Source organism: Coregonus clupeaformis, chromosome 7 (genome assembly GCF_020615455.1).
Source record: "Coregonus clupeaformis isolate EN_2021a chromosome 7, ASM2061545v1, whole genome shotgun sequence".
NCBI classification, from domain to species: Eukaryota; Metazoa; Chordata; class Actinopteri; order Salmoniformes; family Salmonidae; genus Coregonus; species Coregonus clupeaformis.
In genome coordinates this window covers 24,188,008-24,211,070 of record NC_059198.1, presented here as the reverse complement: position 1 = coordinate 24,211,070, position 23,063 = coordinate 24,188,008, and the positions used below count along the sequence as shown (strand labels likewise).

Genomic DNA, 23,063 nt, shown 5'->3' with positions numbered 1-23,063 from the left:
TCGATATGGCCTATATCAGTGATGATTGGTTTGTGGGTTATAACTTTCACGTAATATTCATTCTGTAATAATGTGATTTGTAGATATTGCTTAGGGGGCGTGGTTAACATAAATTGGCGTTTGACATAGGAAGTGTTGTTCTAGTGTTCAATCAACGGGAGTTGAGAAAATAGTGTTTCCCTTCAGTCAACATAACACATCCAGATAGTTATTTTTCTGTTGAGAAAAAGAAGGAAAACAGGTAAGAAGCCTTTTTCCTCTCTTTGGAATGCACTGCAACATTACATGCATGCGCGCATTTAGAAGCAAACTTGTGTAACTCACCTAGCTAGCTAACGTCAGTTGTGCTAGCAAAATATGTAGTTTATCTGACAAATGCCATTCCACTGTCATGGTTTCCAATTCCCAAAATGTGATATTGCATTGAATTAAGTATGTAATCCTCAATTAACAGTGTATAATTTTTAGAATTTTAGTTAGCTAGCTATCCAACTTTGAAGTATTAGTCTTAGAAAACAGGTCAGAACTCTTATCTCTCGAAGCCACTATCACTTGCATGCTAATCAAGCTTTCCAGTCCTCAAATGATGCTGTTTCAAGGGGCTTCAAAGGTTTCTGTTGAATTAGAGGGCTTTTGAGTGGGGATTAAGTGTTTTTGTTTTGTGTTCCCAATGCTGTAATGAAACTTAATCAGTCATCTGGTTTGCTTGCTAACATCTATCTAGGGTTTTTTGTCCCCCAGATCAGTACCATGGTCACAGAAGGGGAGCCCACAGACTTGGTTAAAGTGCTGCACCTGCTGGTGCTGTCCTTCGCATGGGGAATGCAGTTGTGGGTCTCCTTTATAGCAGGTGATGACACTGGGATCGATAGGGGATGAGCAGAGGAAATCAGTTTGAGTGTTAGCAAAACCCTACAATCTAAGTGGCATATAAAAAAAAGCCAAGATTAAGAACTTGAGGCACAGTATGTCTCCCCATTTCTTTCACTTACATTATCCCTTTTCCCACCCACAGGTTTTGCACTGGTGAAGCAGGTAACACTGCACACCTTTGGGCTGGTGCAAAGCAAGCTGTTCCCTGTCTATTTCTATTGCCTACTGGGCAGCAACTCTGTCAGCCTTGCCGTGTATGCAGTCTACCACCCCAGAGAGCTGCTGGATTGGCACGAAAGCCTGCAGGTCATATCACATTATATATTGTAATTTAGGGCTGGATTCAATCTGTAACGCTGAAGCGTTAGATTGCGCGATCAAAATGTAATAATTATTTCAGATTTAGATAATGATTGTATCTACATTATAGACGTCATCTATGTCATTGACAATTCTGTATTAAAATTGTTCTTCCCCTATAGATGGCCCTGTACTTTGTGGCAGTCATCATGGCAGGTCTAAACGCACAGTGGTTCGGCCCGTCAGCCACAGAGGTCATGTTCAAGCTGCGGGAGGTGGAGCAGGAGCATGGCCTGGGGAACCAGATAGGGAGAGGGAGCCAGAAGGAAGCCTACGCCAAACTCCGGGAGCAGGACTCCAAGTACAAGGCATACAAGAGCACCTTTGGCCGCTATCATGGCCTGTCCAACCTATGCAACCTGATTGGGTTTATCTGCACAACCACCAACATAGTGTACACAGCTCTCAATTTACACTCCATTTAGAGATTATTTGTATATATATGTGGTGTTGTACTTGGTGACAGGTTTCCAAATTGTCTGTCAACAGTGCCTTGCAAAAGTATTCATCCTCCTTGGCGTTTTTCCTATTTTGTTGCATTCCAACCTGTAATTTAAATCGATTTTTATTTGGATTTCATGTAATGGACATACACAAAATAGTCCAAATTGGTGAAGTGAAATGAAAATAATTACCTTTAAAAAAAAATCGAACAAATAAATAACGGAAAAGTTGTGCGTGCATATGTATTCACCCCCTTTGCTATGAAGCCCCTAAATAAGATCTGGTACAACCAATTACCTTCAGAAGTAACATAATTAGTTAGATTGCGCACACAGGTGGACTTTATTTAAGTGTCACAGGATCTCAGTGTATGTGTATATATATATATATATATATATATATATACAGTGGGGAGAACAAGTATTTGATACACTGCCGATTTTGCAGGTTTTCCTACTTACAAAGCATGTAGAGGTCTGTAATTTTTATCATAGGTACACTTCAACTGTGAGAGACGGAATCTAAAACAAAAAATCCAGAAAATCACATTGTATGATTTTTAAGTAATTAATTTGCATTTTATTGCATGACATAAGTATTTGATCACCTACCAACCAGTAAGAATTCCGGCTCTCACAGACCTGTTAGTTTTTCTTTAAGAAGCCCTCCTGTTCTCCACTCATTACCTGTATTAACCACCTGTTTGAACTCGTTACCTGTATAAAAGACACCTGTCCACACACTCAATCAAACAGACTCCAACCTCTCCACAATGGCCAAGACCAGAGAGCTGTGTAAGGACATCAGGGATAAAATTGTAGACCTGCACAAGGCTGGGATGGGATACAGGACAATAGGCAAGCAGCTTGGTGAGAAGGCAACAACTGTTGGCGCAATTATTAGAAAATGGAAGAAGTTCAAGATGACGGTTAATCACCCTTGGTCTGGGGCTCCATGCAAGATCTCACCTCGTGGGGCATCAATGATCATGAGGAAGGTGAGGGATCAGCCCAGAACTACACGGCAGGACCTGGTCAATGACCTGAAGAGAGCTGGGACCACAGTCTCAAAGAAAAACATTAGTAACACACTACACCATCATGGATTAAAATCCTGCAGCGCACGCAAGGTCCCCCTGCTCAAGCCAGCGCATGTCCAGGCCCGTCTGAAGTTTGCCAATGACCATCTGGATGATCCAGAGGAGGAATGGGAGAAGGTCATGTGGTCTGATGAGACAAAAATAGAGCTTTTTGGTCTAAACTCCACTCGCCGTGTTTGGAGGAAGAAGAAGGATGAGTACAACCCCAAGAACACCATCCCAACCGTGAAGCATGGAGGTGAAAATAATAATTCTTTGGGGATGCTTTTCTGCAAAGGGGACAGGACGACTGCACCGTATTGAGGGGAGGATGGATGGGGCCATGTATCGCGAGATCTTGGCCAACAACCTCCTTCCCTCAGTAAGAGCATTGAAGATGGGTCGTGGCTGGGTCTTCCAGCATGACAACGACCCGAAACACACAGCCAGGGCAACTAAGGAGTGGCTCCGTAAGAAGCATCTCAAGGTCCTGGAGTGGCCTAGCCAGTCTCCAGACCTGAACCCAATAGAAAATCTTTGGAGGGAGCTGAAAGTCCGTATTGCCCAGCGACAGCCCCGAAACCTGAAGGATCTGGAGAAGGTCTGTATGGAGGAGTGGGCCAAAATCCCTGCTGCAGTGTGTGCACACCTGGTGAAGACCTACAGGAAACGTATGATCTCTGTAATTGCAAACAAAGGTTTCTGTACCAAATATTAAGTTCTGCTTTTCTGATGTATCAAATACTTATGTCATGCAACAAAATGCAAATTAATTACTTAAAAATCATACAATGTGATTTTCTGGATTTTTGTTTTAGATTCCGTCTCTCACAGTTGAAGTGTACCTATGATAAAAATTACAGACCTCTACATGCTTTGTAAGTAGGAAAACCTGCAAAATCGGCAGTGTATCAAATACTTGTTCTCCCCACTGTATATATACACCTGTTCTGAAAGGCCCCAGAGTCTGCAACACCACTAAGCAAGGGGCACCACCAAGCAAGCGGCACCATGAAGACCAAGGAGCTCTCCAAACAGGTCAGGGACAAATTTGTACAGATCAGGGTTGGGTTATAAGTACAGATCAGGGTTGGGTTATAAAAAACTATCAGAAACTTTGAACATCCCACGGAGCACCATTTAAATCCATTACTAAAAAATTGAAAGAATATGGCACCACAACAAACCTGCCAAGAGAGGGCCGCCCACCAAAACTCACAGACCAGGCAAGGAGGGCATTAATCAGAGAGGCAACAAAGAGACCAAAGATAACCCTGAAGAAGCTGCAAAGCTCCACAGCGGAGATTGGAGTATCTGTCCATAGGACCACTTTAAGCCGTACACTCCACAGAGCTGGGCTTTACGGAAGAGTGGCCAGAAATATGGAAGAAGGTACTCTGGTCAGATGAGACTAAAATTGAGCTTTTTGACCATCAAGGAAAATGTCTGGCGCAAACCCAACACCTCTCATCACCCCGAGAACACCATCCCCACAGTGAAGCATGGTGGTGGCAGCATCATGCTGTGGGAATGTTTTTCATCAGCAGGGACTGGGAAACTGGTCAGAATTGAAGGAATGATGGATGGCGCTAAATACAGGGAAATTCTTGAGGGAAACATGTTTCAGTCTTCCAGAGATTTGAGACTGGGACGGAGGTTCACCTTCCAGCAGGACAATGACCCTAAGCATACTGCTAAAGCAACACTCAAGTGGTTTAAGGGGAAACATTTAAATGTCTTGGAATGGCCTAGTCAAAGCCCAGACCTCAAGCCAATTGAGAATCTGTAGTATGACTTAAAGATTGCTGTACACCAGCAGAACCCATCCAACATGAAGGAGCTGGAGCAGTTTTGCCTTGAAGAATGGGCAAAAATCCCAGTGGCTAGATGTGCCAAGCTTATAGAGACATACCCCAAGAGACTTGCAGCTGGAATTGCTGCAAAAGGTGGCTCTACAAAGTATTAACTTTGGGGGGGGAATAGTTATGCACGCTCAAGTTCTCTGTTTTTTTGTCTTATTTCTTGTTTGTTTCACACCCAAAAATATTTTCCATCTTCAAAGTGGTAGGCATGTTGTGTAAATCAAATGATACAAACCCCCCAAAAAATCCATTTTAATTCCAGGTTGTAAGGCAACAAAATAGGAAAAATGCCAAGGGGGGTGAATACTTTCGCAAGCCACTGTATGTATCAAGTGTTTCAGGGTTGGAGTGCTGATGTAGGATTTGTGATTGGTCAAAAGTCCAATTAGTGGGAAGAATATCAGAATTGGCTGCCTGTGTAAACACAGCCTTAGACATATACATATGGGCCTGATCTTAGTTCAGCACTCCTAATCTGAGATGCTTGATGCATACGGCTCCAGAACATAACACTTCACCATAGTTTAGAAATGTACCTTTTTAATCTAATCGTTTCACCTGTCATTAGAAAACATAGCTCACAACGTCAAAGTATTCTTGGTCTTTCCCTTGTCAAACTGGGAAAGGATGAATGTGAAAATATATTTTTCAGAAGTAAATGATATACACTACCGGTCAAAAGTTTTAGAACACCTACTCATTCAAGGGTTTTTCTTTATTTGTACTATTTTCTACATTGTAGAATAGTAGTGAAGACATCAAAACTGTGAAATAACACATGGAATCATGTAGTAACCATAAAAAAGTGTTAAACAAATCAAAATATATTTTATATTTGAGATTCTTCAAATACATTTACATTTTACATTTTAGTCATTTAGCAGACACTCTTATCCAGAGCGACTTACAGTTAGTGAGTGCATACATCATTTTTTATATTTTAGTATTTTTATTTTAGTATTTAAAAAAAAATCATACTGGCCCCCCGTGGGAATCAAACCCACAACCCTGGCATTGCAAACGCCATGCTCTACCAACTGAGCTACATCCCTGCCGGCCATTCCCTCCCCTACCCTGGACGACGCTGGGCCAATTGTGCGCCGCCCCATGGGTCTCCCGGTCGCGGCCGGCTACGACAGAGCCTGGATTCGAACCAGGATCTCTAGTGGCACAGCTAGCACTGCGATGCAGTGCCTTAGACCACTGCGCCACTCGGGAGGTGGCCACCCTTTGCCTTGATGACAGCTTTGCACACTCTTGGCATTCTCTCAACCAGCTTCATGAGGTAGTCACCTGGAATGCATTTCAATTAACAGGTGTGCCTTCTTAAAAGTTAATTTGTGGAATTTATTTCCTTCTTAATGCGTTTGAGTCAATCAGTTGTGTTGTGACAAGGTATGGGTGGTATACAGAAGATAGCCCTATTTGGTAAAAGACCAAGTCCATATTATGGCAAGAACAGCTCAAATAAGCAAAGCGAAATGACAGTCCATCATTACTTTAAGACATGAAGGTCAGTCAATACGGAACATTTCAAGAACTTTGAACGTTTCTTTAAGTGCAGTCGCAAAAACCATCCAGCGCTATGATGAAACTGGCTCTCACGAGGACCGCCACAGGAATGGAAGACCCAGAGTTACCTCTGCTGCAGAGAATAAGTTCATTAGAGTTACCAGCCTCAGAAATTGCAGCCCAAATAAATGCTTCACAGAGGTCAAGTAACAGACACATCTCAATATCAACTGTTCAGAGGAGACTGTGAATCAGGCCTTCATGGTTGAATTTCTGCAAAGCAACCACTACTAAAGGACACCGATAAGAAGAAGAGACTTGCTTGGGCCAAGCAACACGAGCAATGGACATTAGACCGGTGAAGGTGAACGGATGATCTCTGCATGTGTATTTCCCACAGTAAAGCATGGAGGAGGTAGTGATATGGTGTGGGGGTGCTTTGCTGGTGACACTGTGATTTATTTAGAATTCAAGGCACACTTAACCAGCATGGCTACCACAGCATTCTGCAGCGATACGCCATCCCATCTGGTTTGGGCTTAGTGGGACTATCATTTGTTTTTCAACAGGACAATGACCCAACACACCTTCAGGCTGTGTAAGGGCTATTTTACCAAGAAGGAGAGTGATGGAGTGCTGCATCAGATGACCTGGCCTCCACAATCCCCCGACCTCAACCTAATTGAGATGGTTTGGGATGAGTCGGACCGCAGAGTGAAGGAAAAGCAGCCAACAAGTGCCCAGCATATGTGGTAAGACTGTTGGAAAAGCATTCAAGGTGAAGCTGGTTGAGAGAATGCCAAGAGTGTGCAAAGCTGTCATCAAGGCAAAGGGTGGCTATTTGAAGAATCTCAAATATAAAAGATTTTAATTTGTTTAACACTTTTTTGGTTACTACATGATTCAATATGTGTTATTTCATAGTTTTGATGTCGTCACTATTATTCTACAATGTAGAAAATAGTCAAAATAAAGAAAAACCCTTGAATGAGTAGGTGTTCTAAAACTTTTGACCAGTAGTGTATATATTTTTTTATGTTAACATTAGTGATCCTCTGATTTCCCTACAGTTATTGTTCATTTTACATTGATGTACTTGAAGGGTAGAGCTGGAAGTAGAATGTGCAGTGATCCTGATAATGTTTTAAAACTGAGGTTTAAAACTTACACAGAACTTGTAGATACATTGTTTGTTTTTTAGAAGAGCCAAGATTCTGGAGTGTGTTATGAAATGATGGGACATTGTATTGCTTGTTACTTCCACTAGAGGTTAATGTCTGCAAATATATATATATTTTTTACAATCATTAGGAAAATGACTGGATATTTTTTAACAATGATCATAATCATAACATTTAGCTCAGGGTTGTTGCACAGAATTATGTACTGTGAATAAATTACAATTATGGAAATTCCTACGAATTCAATAGCAGCAATAATATTGTTAATAGTAATCTTTGATGTTGAAACAATAAAAAAAAGTTCAGTTTCAGAGTTGTTACCCTTGATGGAATCAGGAAATGTACTCTCCTACAGTTGGAGCATTTTCTTTGGAAAATCAGGTGCAATACAGGGTCAATAACATGCAACATATTGAGACCAGACCTAACAGTTGGTGCCTGCCTCTTGAACAGACTGGTTCTAACTTCATTATTGTGATGGACATCACATAAAAATAAAAAAAACAGCTTTGAATAAATGGACCGACCAGTGCTTTTCTGGCAAGCCTGGGAGGAGAGGGAGGATGTCTTAATAAAGCTAAAATATCACTAATGGATAACTGGACAGAACCCAAAACTGTAATGGTGTTTCAGAGTGAGTGAAAAGGCTTCTACAACCTACATATTGGGATGTATTAGTCTGGTTGGTTGTTTTATCTGTATTAGCTGTATGTACAGTGAGGGAAAAAAGTATTTGATCCCCTGCTGATTTTGTACGTTTGCCCACTGACAAAGAAATGATCAGTCTATAATTTTAATGGTAGGTTTATTTTAACAGTGAGAGACAGAATAACAACAAAAAAATCCAGAAAAACGCATGTCAAAAATGTTATAAATTGATTTGCATTTTAATGAGGGAAATAAGTATTTGACCCCTCTGCAAAACATGACTTAGTACTTGGTGGCAAAACCCTTGTTGGCTATCACTGAGGTCAGACGTTTCTTGTAGTTGGCCACCAGGTTTGCACACATCTCAGGAGGGATTTTGTCCCACTCCTCTTTGCAGATCTTCTCCAAGTCATTAAGGTTTCGAGGCTGACGTTTGGCAACTCGAACCTTTAGCTCCCTCCACAGATTTTCTATGGGATTAAGGTCTGGAGACTGGCTAGGCCACTCCAGGACCTTAATGTGCTTCTTCTTGAGCCACTCCTTTGTTGCCTTGGCCGTGTGTTTTGGGTCATTGTCATGCTGGAATACCCATTCACGACCCATTTTCAATGCACTGGCTGAGGGAAGGAGGTTCGCACCCAAGATTTGACGGTACATGGCCCCGTCCATCGTCCCTTTGATGCGGTGAAGTTGTCCTGTCCCCTTAGCAGAAAAACACCCCCAAAGCATAATGTTTCCACCTCCATGTTTGACGGTGGGGATGGTGTTCTTGGGGTCATAGGCAGCATTCCTCCTCCTCCAAACACGGCGAGTTGAGTTGATGCCTAAGAGCTCGATTTTGGTCTCATCTGACCACAACACTTTCACCCAGTTCTCCTCTGAATCATTCAGATGTTCATTGGCAAACTTCAGACGGCCCTGTATATGTGCTTTCTTGAGCAGGGGGACCTTGCGGGTGCTGCAGGATTTCAGTCCTTCACGGTGTAGTGTGTTACCAATTGTTGTCTTGGTGACTATGGTCCCAGCTGCCTTGAGATCATTGACAAGATCCTCCCGTGTAGTTCTGGGCTGATTTTTCACCGTTCTCATGATCATTGCAACTCCACGAGGTGAGATCTTGCATGGAGCCCCAGGCCGAGGGAGATTTACAGTTATTTTGTGTTTCTTCCATTTGCGAATAATCGCAACAACTGTTGTCACCTTCTCACCAAGCTGCTTGGCGATGGTCTTGTCGCCCATTCCAGCCTTGTGTAGGTCTACAATCTTGTCCCTGACATCCTTGGAGAGCTCTTTGGTCTTGGCCATGGTGGAGAGTTTGGAATCTGATTGATTGATTGCTTCTGTGGACAGGTGTCTTTTATACAGGTAACAAACTGAGATTAGGAGCACTCCCTTTAAGAGTGTGCTCCTAATCTCAGCTCATTACCTGTATAAAAAGACACCTGGGAGCCAGAAATCTTTCTGATTGAGAGGGGGTCAAATACTTATTTCCCTCATTAAAATGCAAATCAATTTATAACATTTTTGACATGCGTTTTTCTAGATTTTTGTTGTTGTTATTCTGTCTCTCACTGTTCAAATAAACCTACCATTAAAATTATAGATTGATCATTTCTTTGTCAGTGGGCAAACGTACAAAATCAGCAGGGGATCAAATACTTTTTACCCTCACTGTATGTATCTCTATTAGTGTTAATGTCAAACTACAATGTTGAGATTTTGACTCATAGAATAGTTAGTTTACTGTGGTAGATCATCATGATGAAACCGTTTGGTCTGGAAAGTACAGGGAGAGTGACAGTGTCATGGGAAATCTTGTTTGGATTCCTTATCATGCCTATACTGTATATCAAGGAATCTATATATTTCATTCAGCAGTCTGGGCCACTCCTCTCGGATCAGAAGGAAAGACTTCCTCTTGAGATGAGCCTTGTCAGACATGCTTAAATGGCACCAGGAAATGGGATTCTTTGAACTCCAGCGGTTCACCAACTCTCTGGTTAGGTGAGATTTCAAGAGAAATCTCTCCCTATGTAATTAGAGGTAAACCAGGCCACCAATTCTGGAGTTTCTCTTGGAGTGAACTAACACTTCCTGTTTACTTTTCAAAAAAAGGAAAAGAGATTACCTATAGATATACAGGTACACCACAACCAAACTCATTCACTCCCCATGTTATGTTACCCAAATACCACAGCAGGTCAATGAGCCACAGACTGGTGGTGTTGGTATGGTGGATATGGTGAGGCTGGAAGTAAGCTTTGTGAACTGGAAACTGAAAGTACCCATCATGTGCAGTAGTAGAAAAAACATTTCACACACTGCTGATTTCTGGAATTCCTAAGTAGTGACTTTATGAGTAAGTGTCTAAAACAGGGTTTCCCAAACTCTGTTCTGGATAAGTGCATATCCTTGACACTTCCTGGTTTTGGTTTTTGCCCTAACATTATATAGATATAAATAACCAACTAATCACTAAACTTTGATTATTTGAATTAGCTGTGTAGTGCTAGGGGAAAAAAAACTAAAGGTGCACCCAATGGGGGCCCCAGGACTGAGTTTGGGAAACCCTGGTCTAAAACACCAGGGGCCTCATGTACAAAGACTTGCGTTGAATTCATACTAAAACATTGCGTACGGACAAAGCCATAAATGTGCGTACGCACCAAAAAAATCTGATGTATGAATCTCTGCTTACGCAGCATTCCACATACATTCTCTTTGTACATCCCAATCAACGCGAAATTGAGCGCACATGCACGAGCACCACACCACACACTGTCTCCTCCCTCAATTAAATCAATTTAAATATGGTAATTAGTCCAATTTGGCAAAAGAAACCTGCAAGAACATGGCTAAAGCAAGCAAGAAACGAAATTTCACTGAAAACGAATTAGAGGTGCTACTATCAGAGGTAGAAACAAGAAAAAATATTTTATTTGGAAATCTGTCCTCTGGAATTAATAACAAAAGAAAGAAAAAAGAGTGGGCGAGTTTGTCTGATGCCGTCAACGCGGTGGGATCTGAGAGTCGCACCGTAAATGAACTGAAGAAGAAATGGTCAGACATAAAGGTGGAAGTTAAGCGGAGAACTGCTGCGCACCGACAAAGTGTGGGCAGAACAGGCGGTGGTACAGGGACCGATGAACTTGCACCCTTTGATCAGAGAGTTGCCTCTATTGTAGGAGACACGTTAATCTCTGGAATCGTATATCCGCTGATGTAGGAGACTCGGATATACTACAGGACTGCCAGCAAGGTGACTCAGATTTATTTCCTTAACTTTGATATACATAGCCAGCCACCGTTTAATTTTAAAATGCATGCAATATAGCAAAAGGTACACCAGAGATTTCACGTATCCACTGCTTTTATTGCAAATGCGTGTACCCATTAATAAGGAACAGACTCAAATTACTGTTAAGATGTGCCTGTGTTTAATTGGACTTAGGAACCGCAGGAACGTCCACTGGCACGCACTCAGAGTCCGCACCACCTGAGCAGCCAGAGCCCATTCAGTCCAGCGTCTCCCGTGTCTCTAATGTTCCCCCCAGTGCTGAAGCCCGTCCATCTGGCCGTGTCTTGACGCATGCTGTTCTGGAGTCACAACAACAAATTGTTAGGGCCATTGAAGAAATGAACAGTCACCTTAAAAATGTCACTGACGCACTCACAGAAATAAGCCATTCATTAAAAGAATTGGTCAAAAAATGAACTTTGTGTCTGAGTACCATTTATATTGTCGCAATTACACGTTGACGGGCCTGAATGGCTTGTTGATTGTGCTGCACATATACTGGTCCTGGGTCAGGGTCATCTGGCGGTGCCCCCACCTCACCAAGGGGTATGCCATGCCTGTGCGCGACATTGTGCAGCACTCCACAGGCCAGTATGATGCGGCAAACCTTGTCAGGGCGGTATAACAGCATCCCCCCGGTCCTGTCAAGGCAGCGCCACCGACATTTCAGCTGCCCAATCGCCCGCTCCACAACTGACCGAGTGCGGGAATGGGCATCATTGTATCTGCGCTCTCGGTCAGTTTGTGGGTTGGTGAGGGGGTTAACAGCCACGTCTTTAGTGGATAACCACTGTCTCCTGATGGGCAGTAATAATAATTACAGACACAAACATTTTACTTTTAGATAGAGCCATACATTTAAATGCATAACTTACCAAGTAGCCACCCATCGCGCACCCTGCCAGCTTGGAGTCTCATCCCAACCATGCTGTTTGTAAGGATATATGAATCATGGGTTGACCCAGGCCACCTTGCCACAATATTTGTTAGGCGCATTTGTGCATCACATATAATCTGCACATTTATTGAATGGAAATGTTTCCGATTCACATATGCAAATTCGTCTTCAGATGGCGCCTTTATAGCAATATGTGTGCAGTCGATCGCTCCGATTACATTAGGAAAACCGGCTATCGCTGCAAATTGCGCTTTGATGTTTGGCTGGTCACCTGCATCGTATGGGAACGTTATATACCTGGTAGACAAGCGGATGATGCCGTCCCATACAGGTGGCATTGCACGGCTCAAACACGACTGGCTTATTCCTGAGCGGTCTGCCAGTTCTCTTTGGAAAGAACCGGTTGCTAGGAAACCAAGTGTAGTAAGCACCTGTAAAGGAACGGGTAATGCGTGGCTCCTCACTGTCTCTCTTTCCAAATTCGGACCCAACTCAGCGCAGAGCTCCAAGAGTATAGCCCTTGGAAATCTGAAACGGCTGATGAGCCAGTCATCGTCGTGGGCCAGAAAATCACCGTGGTCCCTAAAAACTCGTTCTCTCCGGATTTGTCCATTGAAAATGTCTTCTAATAAAGCCAAAGCTGCCATTGCTAGACGGGTTGTATCAATTTTCACATCCTTTATATATGTTCTTACTTAATTGCATAATTCATAGAATATTCTAATAAGACTCGTGTGACAATAATATGGCAAATCATTTATCAATTACAAATTATAAGCAATATCTGGCAGGTGCGATAGAACAGTTCGTAGTGTAATGTTTGCCACTTCACTTTATTGCCTCTATGAGTCGCCAACGGACAAACATCACAAAAATGTACGTACGCCAGGCCTGAAGTTTACGTGGAAGAACGCACATTCTTACGTTAATTTTACTGTTAGTACATCTGACCGTGAACGTGAAAGCTGGCGTACGCCGTGTTTTCGTGCGTACGCAAGATTGATACATGAGGCCCCAGGAAGTGTCAAGGATGTGCACTTATTCACTCATGGAAATAATTCTGATTTATTAACTGGTGGATGCTTTTCCAAAGTTGGCCTACAGTATCGGCACGAAAATATGAACTTTTTTTGCAGTGATCCCAATAATGTTGAGTTATACTTAATAAATTATGAGGTTGGCAGACTGCAGAGCATATCTATGAAATTCAGATCAGAAGACTGACCCAGCTGAGAATATTCCCTATTTTCTTCAACAATTTAATACACATTAACATCAGTCAAACACAAACAAACTGTACATGCTGCCTTGATTTGTGAAAGCTCTTATTTCCAAACAGGCTAGAGTTGAGTGAGGGATCATAAAGTACAGGAAATTTGCTCTCTGGAAGTGTGTGTGAGAGAGATTATAGCTCTGTGTGAATACTGTCCTGTGAGGTGGCCACTACACTGACTGCTGCGCTCTCGAAGGGTGCTCCTCTGTACACAAACGAGATCCGGGAGCTGACTGTTCTATTCCGCAAACGCTCAGAGGAAAACGGTGAGGCAGAAAGCGGTGGGCAGAAATAAAATTCAGCTTGTTTAAGAACCTAGGGAACTTTCACTCTTCACTTGAAAGGAAATAACATTGAAAGGAAAAGGCAAAGAAATTCCGTATCCAAGATTAGGTAAGTGGTTGGAAAAAGTTTGCTAAATATTTTCTGCGTTTTTGTCCAGCTTCCTTCATGTCCAAATGAAAATGATTTGCTGGGCATTGTATTCTCGTTTACTCTTCTCATTTACTTAACTCCATTGGATTTTTACATGTTTCTATAATGTGACAACAGGTTTTCGAGCCACTTACTAGTGTTGCCACCGCCAATTATCCTCGAGCACCTGGTGCGATATGAAGTACCGAACGACAAATTGTCAGCTATGGATTTTCTTCACCCCCATTCTTTGCATAGGGTCTACTTTGGCAGTTCTGTTTCATACAGAGAAATAGCTGTCAAACTCTAGGCGGCAGTTCCCTTCTCCCTACAGTTTTCAGCCATTAGCTTCACCCACAGACTACTCTTGTGAACTAAAATCCCGACGCTGTGTTTCAACGTTAAACGCTCGATAGCTAATTAGCACAGGTGGTCGCCTCTTGTCTTCAGTGAACAAGCTCTGTGATATGGCCTTGTGGGAACACTAACCCTATCAATGTGTGTATCAATTTAACCTTTTAGTTTTTAGAAAATTATTTCTCACTGATATGAAAGATAATTATGCTTCGAAAACTGTACCGCAAGTGAAGCTTGTTACTGTTCAGATTGAGCGTCGGGGCCTTAAACAAAACTCCCCCATACAGAAGATGCCTTCGTCCAATGACTTTATGTGTAATGTAATGAAACAGAGTCATTATCAAGGGCTTATAGAGATGGAGAATGGACACTTGACAACTTTCAGTAGAGTGGGTGAGTTTGACCCAAAAGTAAAGGCCTACTTATTGTGCTATTAATTTGAGCTTGTCCAGGTATATTGAAACCATTACATTTTACCAATGTACTTCCCTCACCTGTGTTTACGACCATTCTTTTATAGGGAACAGCAGACCCGTCGCCAGACCTCAGTCTTAAGGGGGGCATATGAAATGCATGGGAGGGCAGGGCACAATTATTATTAGCCTACAGTACATATATTTAATAATAAATTCCCTCAAGTGGGGGGGGGGCACAAGCATTTTGGGGGGCGGGCCCGGCCCCCTATGGCCCGCCCATAGCGACAGGTGTGGGGAACAGACAGCTGCCAACCAGTCAAGAGTTAATTTCCTACAACAGCCAGGGAGTCAGTGAACTCGAGGGACCTTACTCAGCAAACAGTGCCAGCTGAGACCAGCTAGGCCTATTCACCATAATGGCCTCTATTTGTTTTACAGAACTAATGCTTCTCCAGTGCATAAACAATTACTCCCATTTCAACTCTACTAAGTGGAGGCCTGTTCTGTGATGACAGTGATATCTGTCCCGTCAGAGATGTACCCGATTATTGTGGCAGATGGCGTGGCATGCCAGTATTAAATTCATCACCCCCTACTCAAAGTCATCTAATGCTACTTGTCCACAAAGAGTTGTGGCCACGTGTTTCTCAACACTTCATCATTCAGTAACTTTGGTCTCTAATATCTTGGAGAATAATTTGGACAGTATGACTGCAACATTGGGATGGATTATATAATATCATTATGGTACAACTGGATATTGAATTGAGCGCTATTGGATAATGTAGGCTAGTCATTGTCTCAGTAGTACAACAGTTGTCACAGATTTAGGGTAGAAAAATAGTTTCCCAAAATATTATTTTGCCTTAAGATTTCTTGAGCAACAGTGTAAATGTGCATGACGTGACCAGGATTTAGCAGGCTTACGTTCTGAGGGGAAAACAACATATGATCCAATGGGTTTCCCGCATATTCTTTGTACACACAGTGTGGAACTTATGATCCAATTACTTTAGACCCACAAAGCTATGGTCAGATGAAAGTTTGACTGGTGCCTTGTGATAGGGGATTATAGTACAGACCTGCCTTTTGCACAGTATCTTTACAAAATCATTTTGGCCATTACATCATGCAGTTGCCTTATTTAACACATTTACCACACAGCTCATCCCCCATGTTATAAGTAAGTGGCAGTGACTCACTATCACACACACCTATAATCTCTGTGGGCACAAACATGGAATCATAGAGATACAGCTTCAACAAGAGCTTTTCTTTGCCCCACAATACTGTCTGTGGACCGTCCTCTACATTCCCCTTTGTTGTGAAATATCACTACTTTTTGAGATGGCCGTGCTGAGCTAGCTGGCCTGGCCCACTAATGGGCCTGGCGGCTTTGTTCTGGACCGGTCTCCAAGGAGGAGTCCTCATCAGAGGGAAGCTGTGGTGTGCAGCCCTGATCGATCAGCTGAGGACAAGGGGGAGGCATGGACTCTCCTTTCACGCCCATGCCTTGCAGTCATTACATCCTCCCACTTTTAGGAATGAGTGACGGACACTAAAAGGTCTTTATGGTGTGCAACTTAATACCCAGTGGCAGATGCTGCAGCCTGCAAGTGACTGAGTCATAATAGCTATGACATGAGCAGGTTTTGAAAACTCCCCGCAACCTCCCTTTCATTACTGGTTCATAACAATTTAGGGGACTGGGACTGGGCCTAGCCTATGTTGATTTTACATAACTGTTGAGTTGTATTGGTATGAAATTCAAATAATCCTGATGATTTGGTCCTCTGTAGCTCAATTGGTAGAGCATGGCGCTTGTAACGCCAGGGTAGTGGGTTCGATCCCCGGGACCACCCATACGTAAAAATGTATGCACACATGACTGTAAGTCGCTTTGGATAAAAGTGTCTGCTAAATGGCATATTATTATTATTATTATTAATTCACCCTGAGCTGTAGTATCACCTCTCACACCTCTGCCTTCCCCTCTAGATGGCGTCAGTGAATGACTCTCGCCTTCAGCAGCAGCCTGCTCAGAAGGATGCGGCTGACCAGAACTTTGACTACATGTTCAAGCTGCTGATCATTGGCAACAGCAGTGTGGGGAAGACCAGCTTCCTGTTCCGCTATGCTGATGACTCCTTCACCTCAGCCTTCGTGTCCACCGTGGGCATAGACTTCAAGGTCAAGACCGTCTTCCGCAATGACAAGAGGATAAAGCTACAGATATGGGTGAGTTAGCCTTATGCATTTTGTCCTACATGCCAGCTATGGTCTCTACAACATGATTGCCACATTTTTGCCATCATAGTGGACTCTCATACACATCCCATCAAAAGAGGAAAGTTGTATTCTATATTAAACCGGAATATAAATCCATAGGCCAAATCCTTTGCTATTGAATAGAGTTTTTCTGACTGAGATGGCTGATAATTCTATAGTGGGTCAATCACCAACTTTAATCTGCAAGGCCTTTGCATTTTACCCAGTGGTGTAAAGTAACTAAGTAAAAATACTTTGAAGTACTACTTAAGTCGTTTTTGGGGGGCATCTGTACTTTACTATTTATATTTGACAAATTTTACTCCACTTAATTCCTAAAGAAAATATGTACTTTTTACTCCCATACATTTCCCCTGACACCCAAAAGTACACATTACATTTAGAATGCTCAGGCAGGACAGCAATATGGTCTAATTCACACACCAACAATATAACGCCTCTGGCAGACTCACTAAACACAAAAACTGCGTTTTCAAAAGATGTCTGAGTGGTGGAGTGTACCCCAGGCTCTATGTAAATCATGCCATCAGGTTTGCTTAATATAAGGAATTAGATTTATAGCGTGTCATTTTTACTTTGACACAAGTATGACAATTGAGTACTTTTTCCACCACTGTATTTAAGTACATTTAAAACCAGATATTTTAAGACTTTTACTTAAGTAGTATTTTACTGGGTGACTTTCACTTGAGTCATTTTCTATTAAGGTATCTTTACTTTTATTCAAGTATGACAATTGAGTACTTTTTCCACCAATGATTTTTCTCTCCATCTCTCTTGTATGTTTTGCTGAAAACTTGCTTTCAGTTTCTCATCTCAAACTACTGCAATGTGTTGCTGCTGCTGGTACCACATGTTCTAGACACTTTAAGGCTGTGTTTGGACAGGCAGACCAATTCTGATCTTTTTTCCACTAATTGGTCTTTTGACCAACCACATCAGATCTTTTCATAGATCTTTTTCAGAGCTGACCTGATTGGTCAAAAGACCAATTAGTGGAAAAAATATCAGATTCTGTGGAAATACTTGAATAACAGGGCTACCAGATTTGTCCATACATTTCTTTCTATGGAGCCTAGTCCCCTGACGTCTGAAAGTGTTTCAATGCAAACTAGTTCCACGTACAGTGAAGGCTGTTTAAACATATGATTAAACAAGACAAACATCCTATGTGGTATTGTATTGTATTCAATGATCAAGATGAATCAGCAGCAAACGTGTCCACACCAATGTACACACAAACCAAGCTGACTGACGCACTGACCCGGTTTCCACCTCTGACACATGATTTGGCTTAATGTTGTCAGCGGTGGCCGGTAGCACTGAATGCCATCTGATGAACATCCAGTGAGTTTCAAATCAGAGAAGAATAAAACCCTCCTCAGTTTACTTCAGTGTACTTTGAAGGTGTGGAAGTGTCCATTAAATGAGCCCTGGCTTCGAGAGCAAGTGTACAGTTAATGCTCAACCCTATCCGGAATGGCCAGGGGGTGTTTAATCCACAGCGTCCTGTTTTCACTCAAACCCTCTGAGCCTCACCTCTCTATGAAGAGTGAACAGGTGGTGCCCTGTCCACATTGCTGCAAGCTTTCCTCCTTTTGTGTAGCATGAGAAAGGCTTTAAATTATCTTTATCATGGTTTTAAAAACTTTCTCAACCTGGACCATACTGTTTATTCTAGGAGGATACACCACATGGCAATATGTCAACTGCACAATGGCACACACACCTGGTGTCGGAACCACAAAGCACAGGGCTTAGAGTGTGTCCCTGCTTTGTGTGGGCGGCAGGACCAGGTGACGCATGCTGAGAAGGGTCCTAGTGACATCAATGGCTCCGACCCCCAACCATTTTACACTCACTGTCATCATGCATATGCTTTTGGACCGGCGGACCGTCTTTTGTTTACTTTGTGTATAGATAGTTATGGAGACAGTGTGAGCCATGGGGACAGTGTATTTGGTTAGTGCTACCGTAAGTTCCATTACCCTGCCAAATATTTCATAATGTCTGCACATATCAGATAAGAAGATATGCATCTGGTATCTTTCATACATAAATGACGCAGACTCTCCTTCTGGGTAAGGTCATTTAACAGAAGTACCCCGCTGCGGATACTCTGACTCACACACTTACAGAGCACTTGTCTCTCTAGCCCGGCACCTGCTTTATGTTAAGAACAGCTCTATTTCTTGCAATCTCTAAATCGGTGGCAGTTCGTTTGGGCTGACTACCCTGCACACTATTAGTCCTAATAAAACATTCATAAACCTCAGTGACCCTACTGTTACCTGGGCAACCTCCCCCCATCCATCCCCCTCACTCATGATTCAGTGATGTAAAGTCCTCTGATGCAAATGAGGGACCCAGGCCAGGTTACCAAGCGACGGCCAAGGATAGTTGCCATGCCAACTTAATCCCCTCACCTGTTTGACAATTTGTTTCATGTTAACCTTTTCCAGGGAAGCAACTCTGACATCACACTCAACCTCTACTTAATTGAAAGATGTTTCCAATAAACAGGTGTCTACAGCTCTGCGGCACCAGAGAGCTGTTAGACATCTGACGCTCTCTGTGTTCTTTTTATTCTCACTGGGTTTTTGTTAGTGGGCCAGGGTTTGGTGTTTGACAAGAAGTTATGTTGATGGACATGGCATATGTAGATGTTACTCTGTTTAATCATGTATCTGACAATTTAATTTCTAATAGTCTGAAGTTCACAGTGGCTTTGGGTGGGAAGGTTTAGGCTGATAGGACAATTTAAAGGACAAGGCACTGTATCACAGAAGTATGTTTGTTTATGTCAAATATCCATTTTGTATGTTTTTTTTAAATTAATCATTGTAGTCTTTTCTAGACTTGCTGAATATTTACAAGCGTATACATACACACACACACACACAGTCACCTCTAGCATCTCAATTCTGTAGGCCTTAGTCAATATTGCCCCCTTCTGGTCTCACAAAATACCACACAATTTAACATGTTCCCAAACCTGACCTGTTTGCTGTAAACACAGTAAAGAATGACCATCCATCATGTACCCCACAGGACACAGCGGGGCAGGAGCGCTACCGTACCATCACCACAGCCTACTACAGAGGAGCCATGGGCTTCCTGCTCATGTATGACATCACCAACCAGGACTCCTTCAACGCAGTTCAGGACTGGTGAGTGAAAGGTGTAAGGTTCCATCATTTCAATATTGACCCTGCTGCCTTCTCAGACTGTGCATTTGTCTACTCTCACCTCTGTCATACAGGGCAAGTCAGATTAAGACATACTCTTGGGACAATGCACAGGTGATCCTGGTGGGAAACAAGTGTGAACTGGAGGATGACAGGCTAGTCCCCACAGAGGATAGCCAGAGACTGGCCGAAGAGCTTGGTGAGTACTGTCCACGACAGCATGCTGTCTTCGCAAAGACTATACACCAAGAGGTCATACAACCACAGCATACTGACCTCATGAGAACACACTTACACACAGATATAGCAGAGGACACAGAACACTTAAGCCTAAATATCTCATCTGCTTTTCTTGAAATCTCTCCACAATAAGTAATTGCTCTACTCTATTTCCCTGTCTCTGTCTGACAGGGTTCCAGTTCTTCGAGGCCAGCGCCAAGGACAACATCAACGTGAAGCAGGTGTTTGAGCGGCTGGTAGACGTCATCTGTGAGAAGATGAACGAGAGCATGGACGGAGATGCCAACCTGATGTCCATCCACAGGGGCACCAGTCTACAGGACTCGCCCCCAGAGAACCATGGGGGCTGTGGCTGCTAAATACCGCCTCACTCCTCCTCACAGCCCCGTCACTGTGCCTAAAGTATAGAGAGTACACCTCTCAAACTACACCCCAACCTCACACCCCCTAACACAGCCACTACAGTGAAAACCATAAAGCAGCTAGCTGAAATAACCATCGGTCCCCTCCCCTCCCCTCGGTCAATCCAGCGCTATCCCCTGCTCTACTTCCTGTCCCCGCTGAAAAGGCCCCTTCTCTCTTGTGTACTGTGGCCTTCACACAGTAGTTCTGTGGTGGGCTGGTATTCATCCGAGTCCCCCCCTCCCCCAACTGCCTCTACCACATGGCCTCCCCTCTGCTCTTCTGGCAAACATTTTTTAAGTATTTATTGTGAGAAACCATTATTTAATGGCTTTACTTTTAAAGCAAAGCTAGTTCAATCAGCTTAAAGAAATGCCAATGTGAAGAATATTTGTTATAATTAAATCGTTTCCAGTCATTATTTTAGGTAATTGTTGTGTTCAGAGTTTAATGAATGAAAATAATAGTTTAAGACTCAAATAGAGCAGAAGGTGCTTTTGTCTTGGATGCCCCTTGGCTAGGTGCTCTGCTTTGAATGTATTCATTGGACTAAACTTCTCAGAATCCAAAACCAGATAGAAAGAAGACAGCACCCCAAAACCTGTTAACAATCCAACGAAAATCCACGTTTTGCTGTCATATTTCGGCTGTTGTATGACCGAATTAAGTCTTGAACAGCGCAAATATGTCAGCACAAAATGGCTAAGGAAAACTAAATGGTTAAAATGAAGTGTGGGGTTGTCATTGTTGTACCCTTTGGAGTGCTGCCTTTTTCTTACTGTCCAACGGTCTGGTCTTGACTAATTAATTCCAGCGTATCCTTGCTCAAAATCTAGATGGAACTGTTATTAATGAATCAGATAACATCATCCAGACAATCACAAAACGGAGTTATTCTGCTGCTTTGGCCTTTTGCTTCCTTATTTACCTGACCTCCATGCTTTACTCTGTGACACTGAAGATGCCATTTTGCCATGTCCTCAGAATAATTGTGCGCTACTACTCGAAACTTTCTTAACCACTACTGCTTACGGGAAAGAGACGGTGAATCGGTCAAAGTATGAGATTCTGTTCCAAACAATGTTAGAGCAATATTGGCCTTGAGTTGTGCTCCAGGACATTTGTCTGGGAGGAAGTCGTATAACACTAGTGACACTGACGCGAGTCACGTGACCTGCTCTGGCATGTCCTCGCTCACCCCTCTGTGCCACCCTTCCTACTCACTGTTCTTACACTATCCAACCCGATTGCACAAGGCTTCTCAACAGTGTGTCCTGTCCCGTAATCTGGATGTGCCAGTGTAAACTGCCAGCATTACTTGCATTTACATTTACATTACATTTAAGTCATTTAGCAGACGCTCTTATCCAGAGCGACTTACAGTTAGTGAATACATATTTTTTTTTATACTGGCCCCCCGTGGGAATCAAACCCACAACCCTGGCGTTGCAAACGCCATGCTCTATCAACTGAGCTACATCCCTGCCGGCCATTCCCTCCCCTACCCTGGACGACGCTGGGCCAATTGTGCGCCGCCCATGAATCTCCCGGTCGCGGCCGGCTGCGACAGAGCCTGGATTCGAACCAGGATCTCTAGTGGCACAGTTAGCACTGCGATGCAGTACCTTAGACCACTGCGCCACTCAGGAGTTAGTGATAGGGAAATGGCAGTGTCTGTTAGTATAACTTGCATGATGTTACTGTACTGTTCTTACATCTAAGTTACTGTCTATGAAGTAGCCTAATTAAAGTGTGGTGATTGGCCAAGCATGACACACATGCTAATTCATTTTCTAAATTATATGCTCAAACTGAAAGACCAATGGTGCACCCAAAGAATGTACAGTACATTCCATTGTACTGCTTGGATGGCTCCAGTGCCCCAGCGCTTCAGAAGAAAAAAGAACTTGTGGGATACAAGGCCCAACTGGACTAGAGACATGCATCTCCCCCATGTCTCTTCTCTGGCCCTCTGTTACTAACAGACACTGCCATTTCCCTATCACTAGCCCCACACTGATCACTGGCCATCCGTTAGGGTCAGGCACTGTCTCTGCATGATAGCAGCCTTATGTTTTCATGCCAAAGCACCGCTAAAGCTGAGGGGTTGGGTCAAAGCCCGCCAAAAGTATTCATGAGCGCTTACTCTCTCCCATTGCTTATCACAAAGACAGACTTATCCATCTGGGTGCACTGCTGATGCTGACTCGCTGTTTGATATTAGCTGGCTGATTTTATCAAGTTATCTCCCCTTTTCATCTCCTACCACGAGCAAGTGGTCTCGTTGTGGTGTGAAACATTGTACTGTAGACTTATAACTTAACCTTTAT

The 23,063-nt window shown here is 43.0% G+C and overlaps 2 protein-coding genes and 2 long non-coding RNA genes across 6 annotated transcripts; 3 read left to right on the top strand and 1 right to left on the bottom strand.

Moving 5' to 3' along the window:
• The first annotated feature begins 153 nt into the window (after nucleotides 1–153).
• Nucleotides 154–1,774, top strand: LOC121569420 (transmembrane protein 205-like). Of its 3 annotated transcripts, none has more exons than XM_041880363.2 (4): nucleotides 154–241; nucleotides 742–850; nucleotides 1,016–1,179; nucleotides 1,356–1,774. In XM_041880363.2, exons 2-4 carry the CDS (start codon nucleotides 751–753, stop codon nucleotides 1,656–1,658), a joined length of 567 nt encoding a protein of 188 aa, XP_041736297.1. In that variant the 5' UTR covers nucleotides 154–241; nucleotides 742–750; the 3' UTR covers nucleotides 1,659–1,774. The 3 variants fall into 3 exon arrangements, with proteins under 3 accessions (XP_041736297.1, XP_041736296.1, XP_041736295.1); XM_041880362.2 differs by having other exon boundaries at nucleotides 156–241; nucleotides 725–850; XM_041880361.2 differs by lacking the exon at nucleotides 154–241 and having other exon boundaries at nucleotides 318–850.
• An 8,970-nt stretch (nucleotides 1,775–10,744) lies between these two features.
• LOC123491208 lies at nucleotides 10,745–11,673 on the top strand. The gene is made up of 2 exons (XR_006661177.1): nucleotides 10,745–11,217; nucleotides 11,410–11,673. It is a non-coding gene; the product is annotated as an uncharacterized LOC123491208 (long non-coding RNA).
• Nucleotides 11,214–13,279, bottom strand: LOC121560090. Its single transcript, XR_005998881.2, has 2 exons — nucleotides 12,132–13,279; nucleotides 11,214–12,053 (listed from the first exon to the last, which is right to left on the bottom strand). It is a non-coding gene; the product is annotated as an uncharacterized LOC121560090 (long non-coding RNA).
• A 197-nt stretch (nucleotides 13,280–13,476) lies between these two features.
• LOC121569417 (ras-related protein Rab-3D-like) lies at nucleotides 13,477–21,336 on the top strand. The gene is made up of 5 exons (XM_041880351.1): nucleotides 13,477–13,820; nucleotides 16,613–16,852; nucleotides 19,955–20,073; nucleotides 20,166–20,290; nucleotides 20,503–21,336. The coding sequence occupies exons 2-5, from the start codon at nucleotides 16,613–16,615 to the stop codon at nucleotides 20,688–20,690; spliced, it is 672 nt and encodes a 223-aa protein (XP_041736285.1). The 5' UTR covers nucleotides 13,477–13,820; the 3' UTR covers nucleotides 20,691–21,336.
• The last annotated feature ends 1,727 nt before the right edge of the window (nucleotides 21,337–23,063 follow it).

Coding starts and splice junctions, on each gene's coding strand:
- LOC121569417 (XM_041880351.1), top strand. CDS start 16,613: ATGGCGTCAGTGAATGACTCTCGCCTTCAGCAGCAGCCTGCTCAGAAG. Junction 20,074..20,165: donor TTCAACGCAGTTCAGGACTG/GTGAGTGAAAGG, acceptor TCTGTCATACAG/GGCAAGTCAGATTAAGACAT. Junction 20,291..20,502: donor GAGACTGGCCGAAGAGCTTG/GTGAGTACTGTC, acceptor TCTGTCTGACAG/GGTTCCAGTTCTTCGAGGCC.
- LOC121569420 (XM_041880361.2), top strand. CDS start 679: ATGAAACTTAATCAGTCATCTGGTTTGCTTGCTAACATCTATCTAGGG. Junction 851..1,015: donor GTGGGTCTCCTTTATAGCAG/GTGATGACACTG, acceptor TCCCACCCACAG/GTTTTGCACTGGTGAAGCAG. Junction 1,180..1,355: donor ATTGGCACGAAAGCCTGCAG/GTCATATCACAT, acceptor CTTCCCCTATAG/ATGGCCCTGTACTTTGTGGC.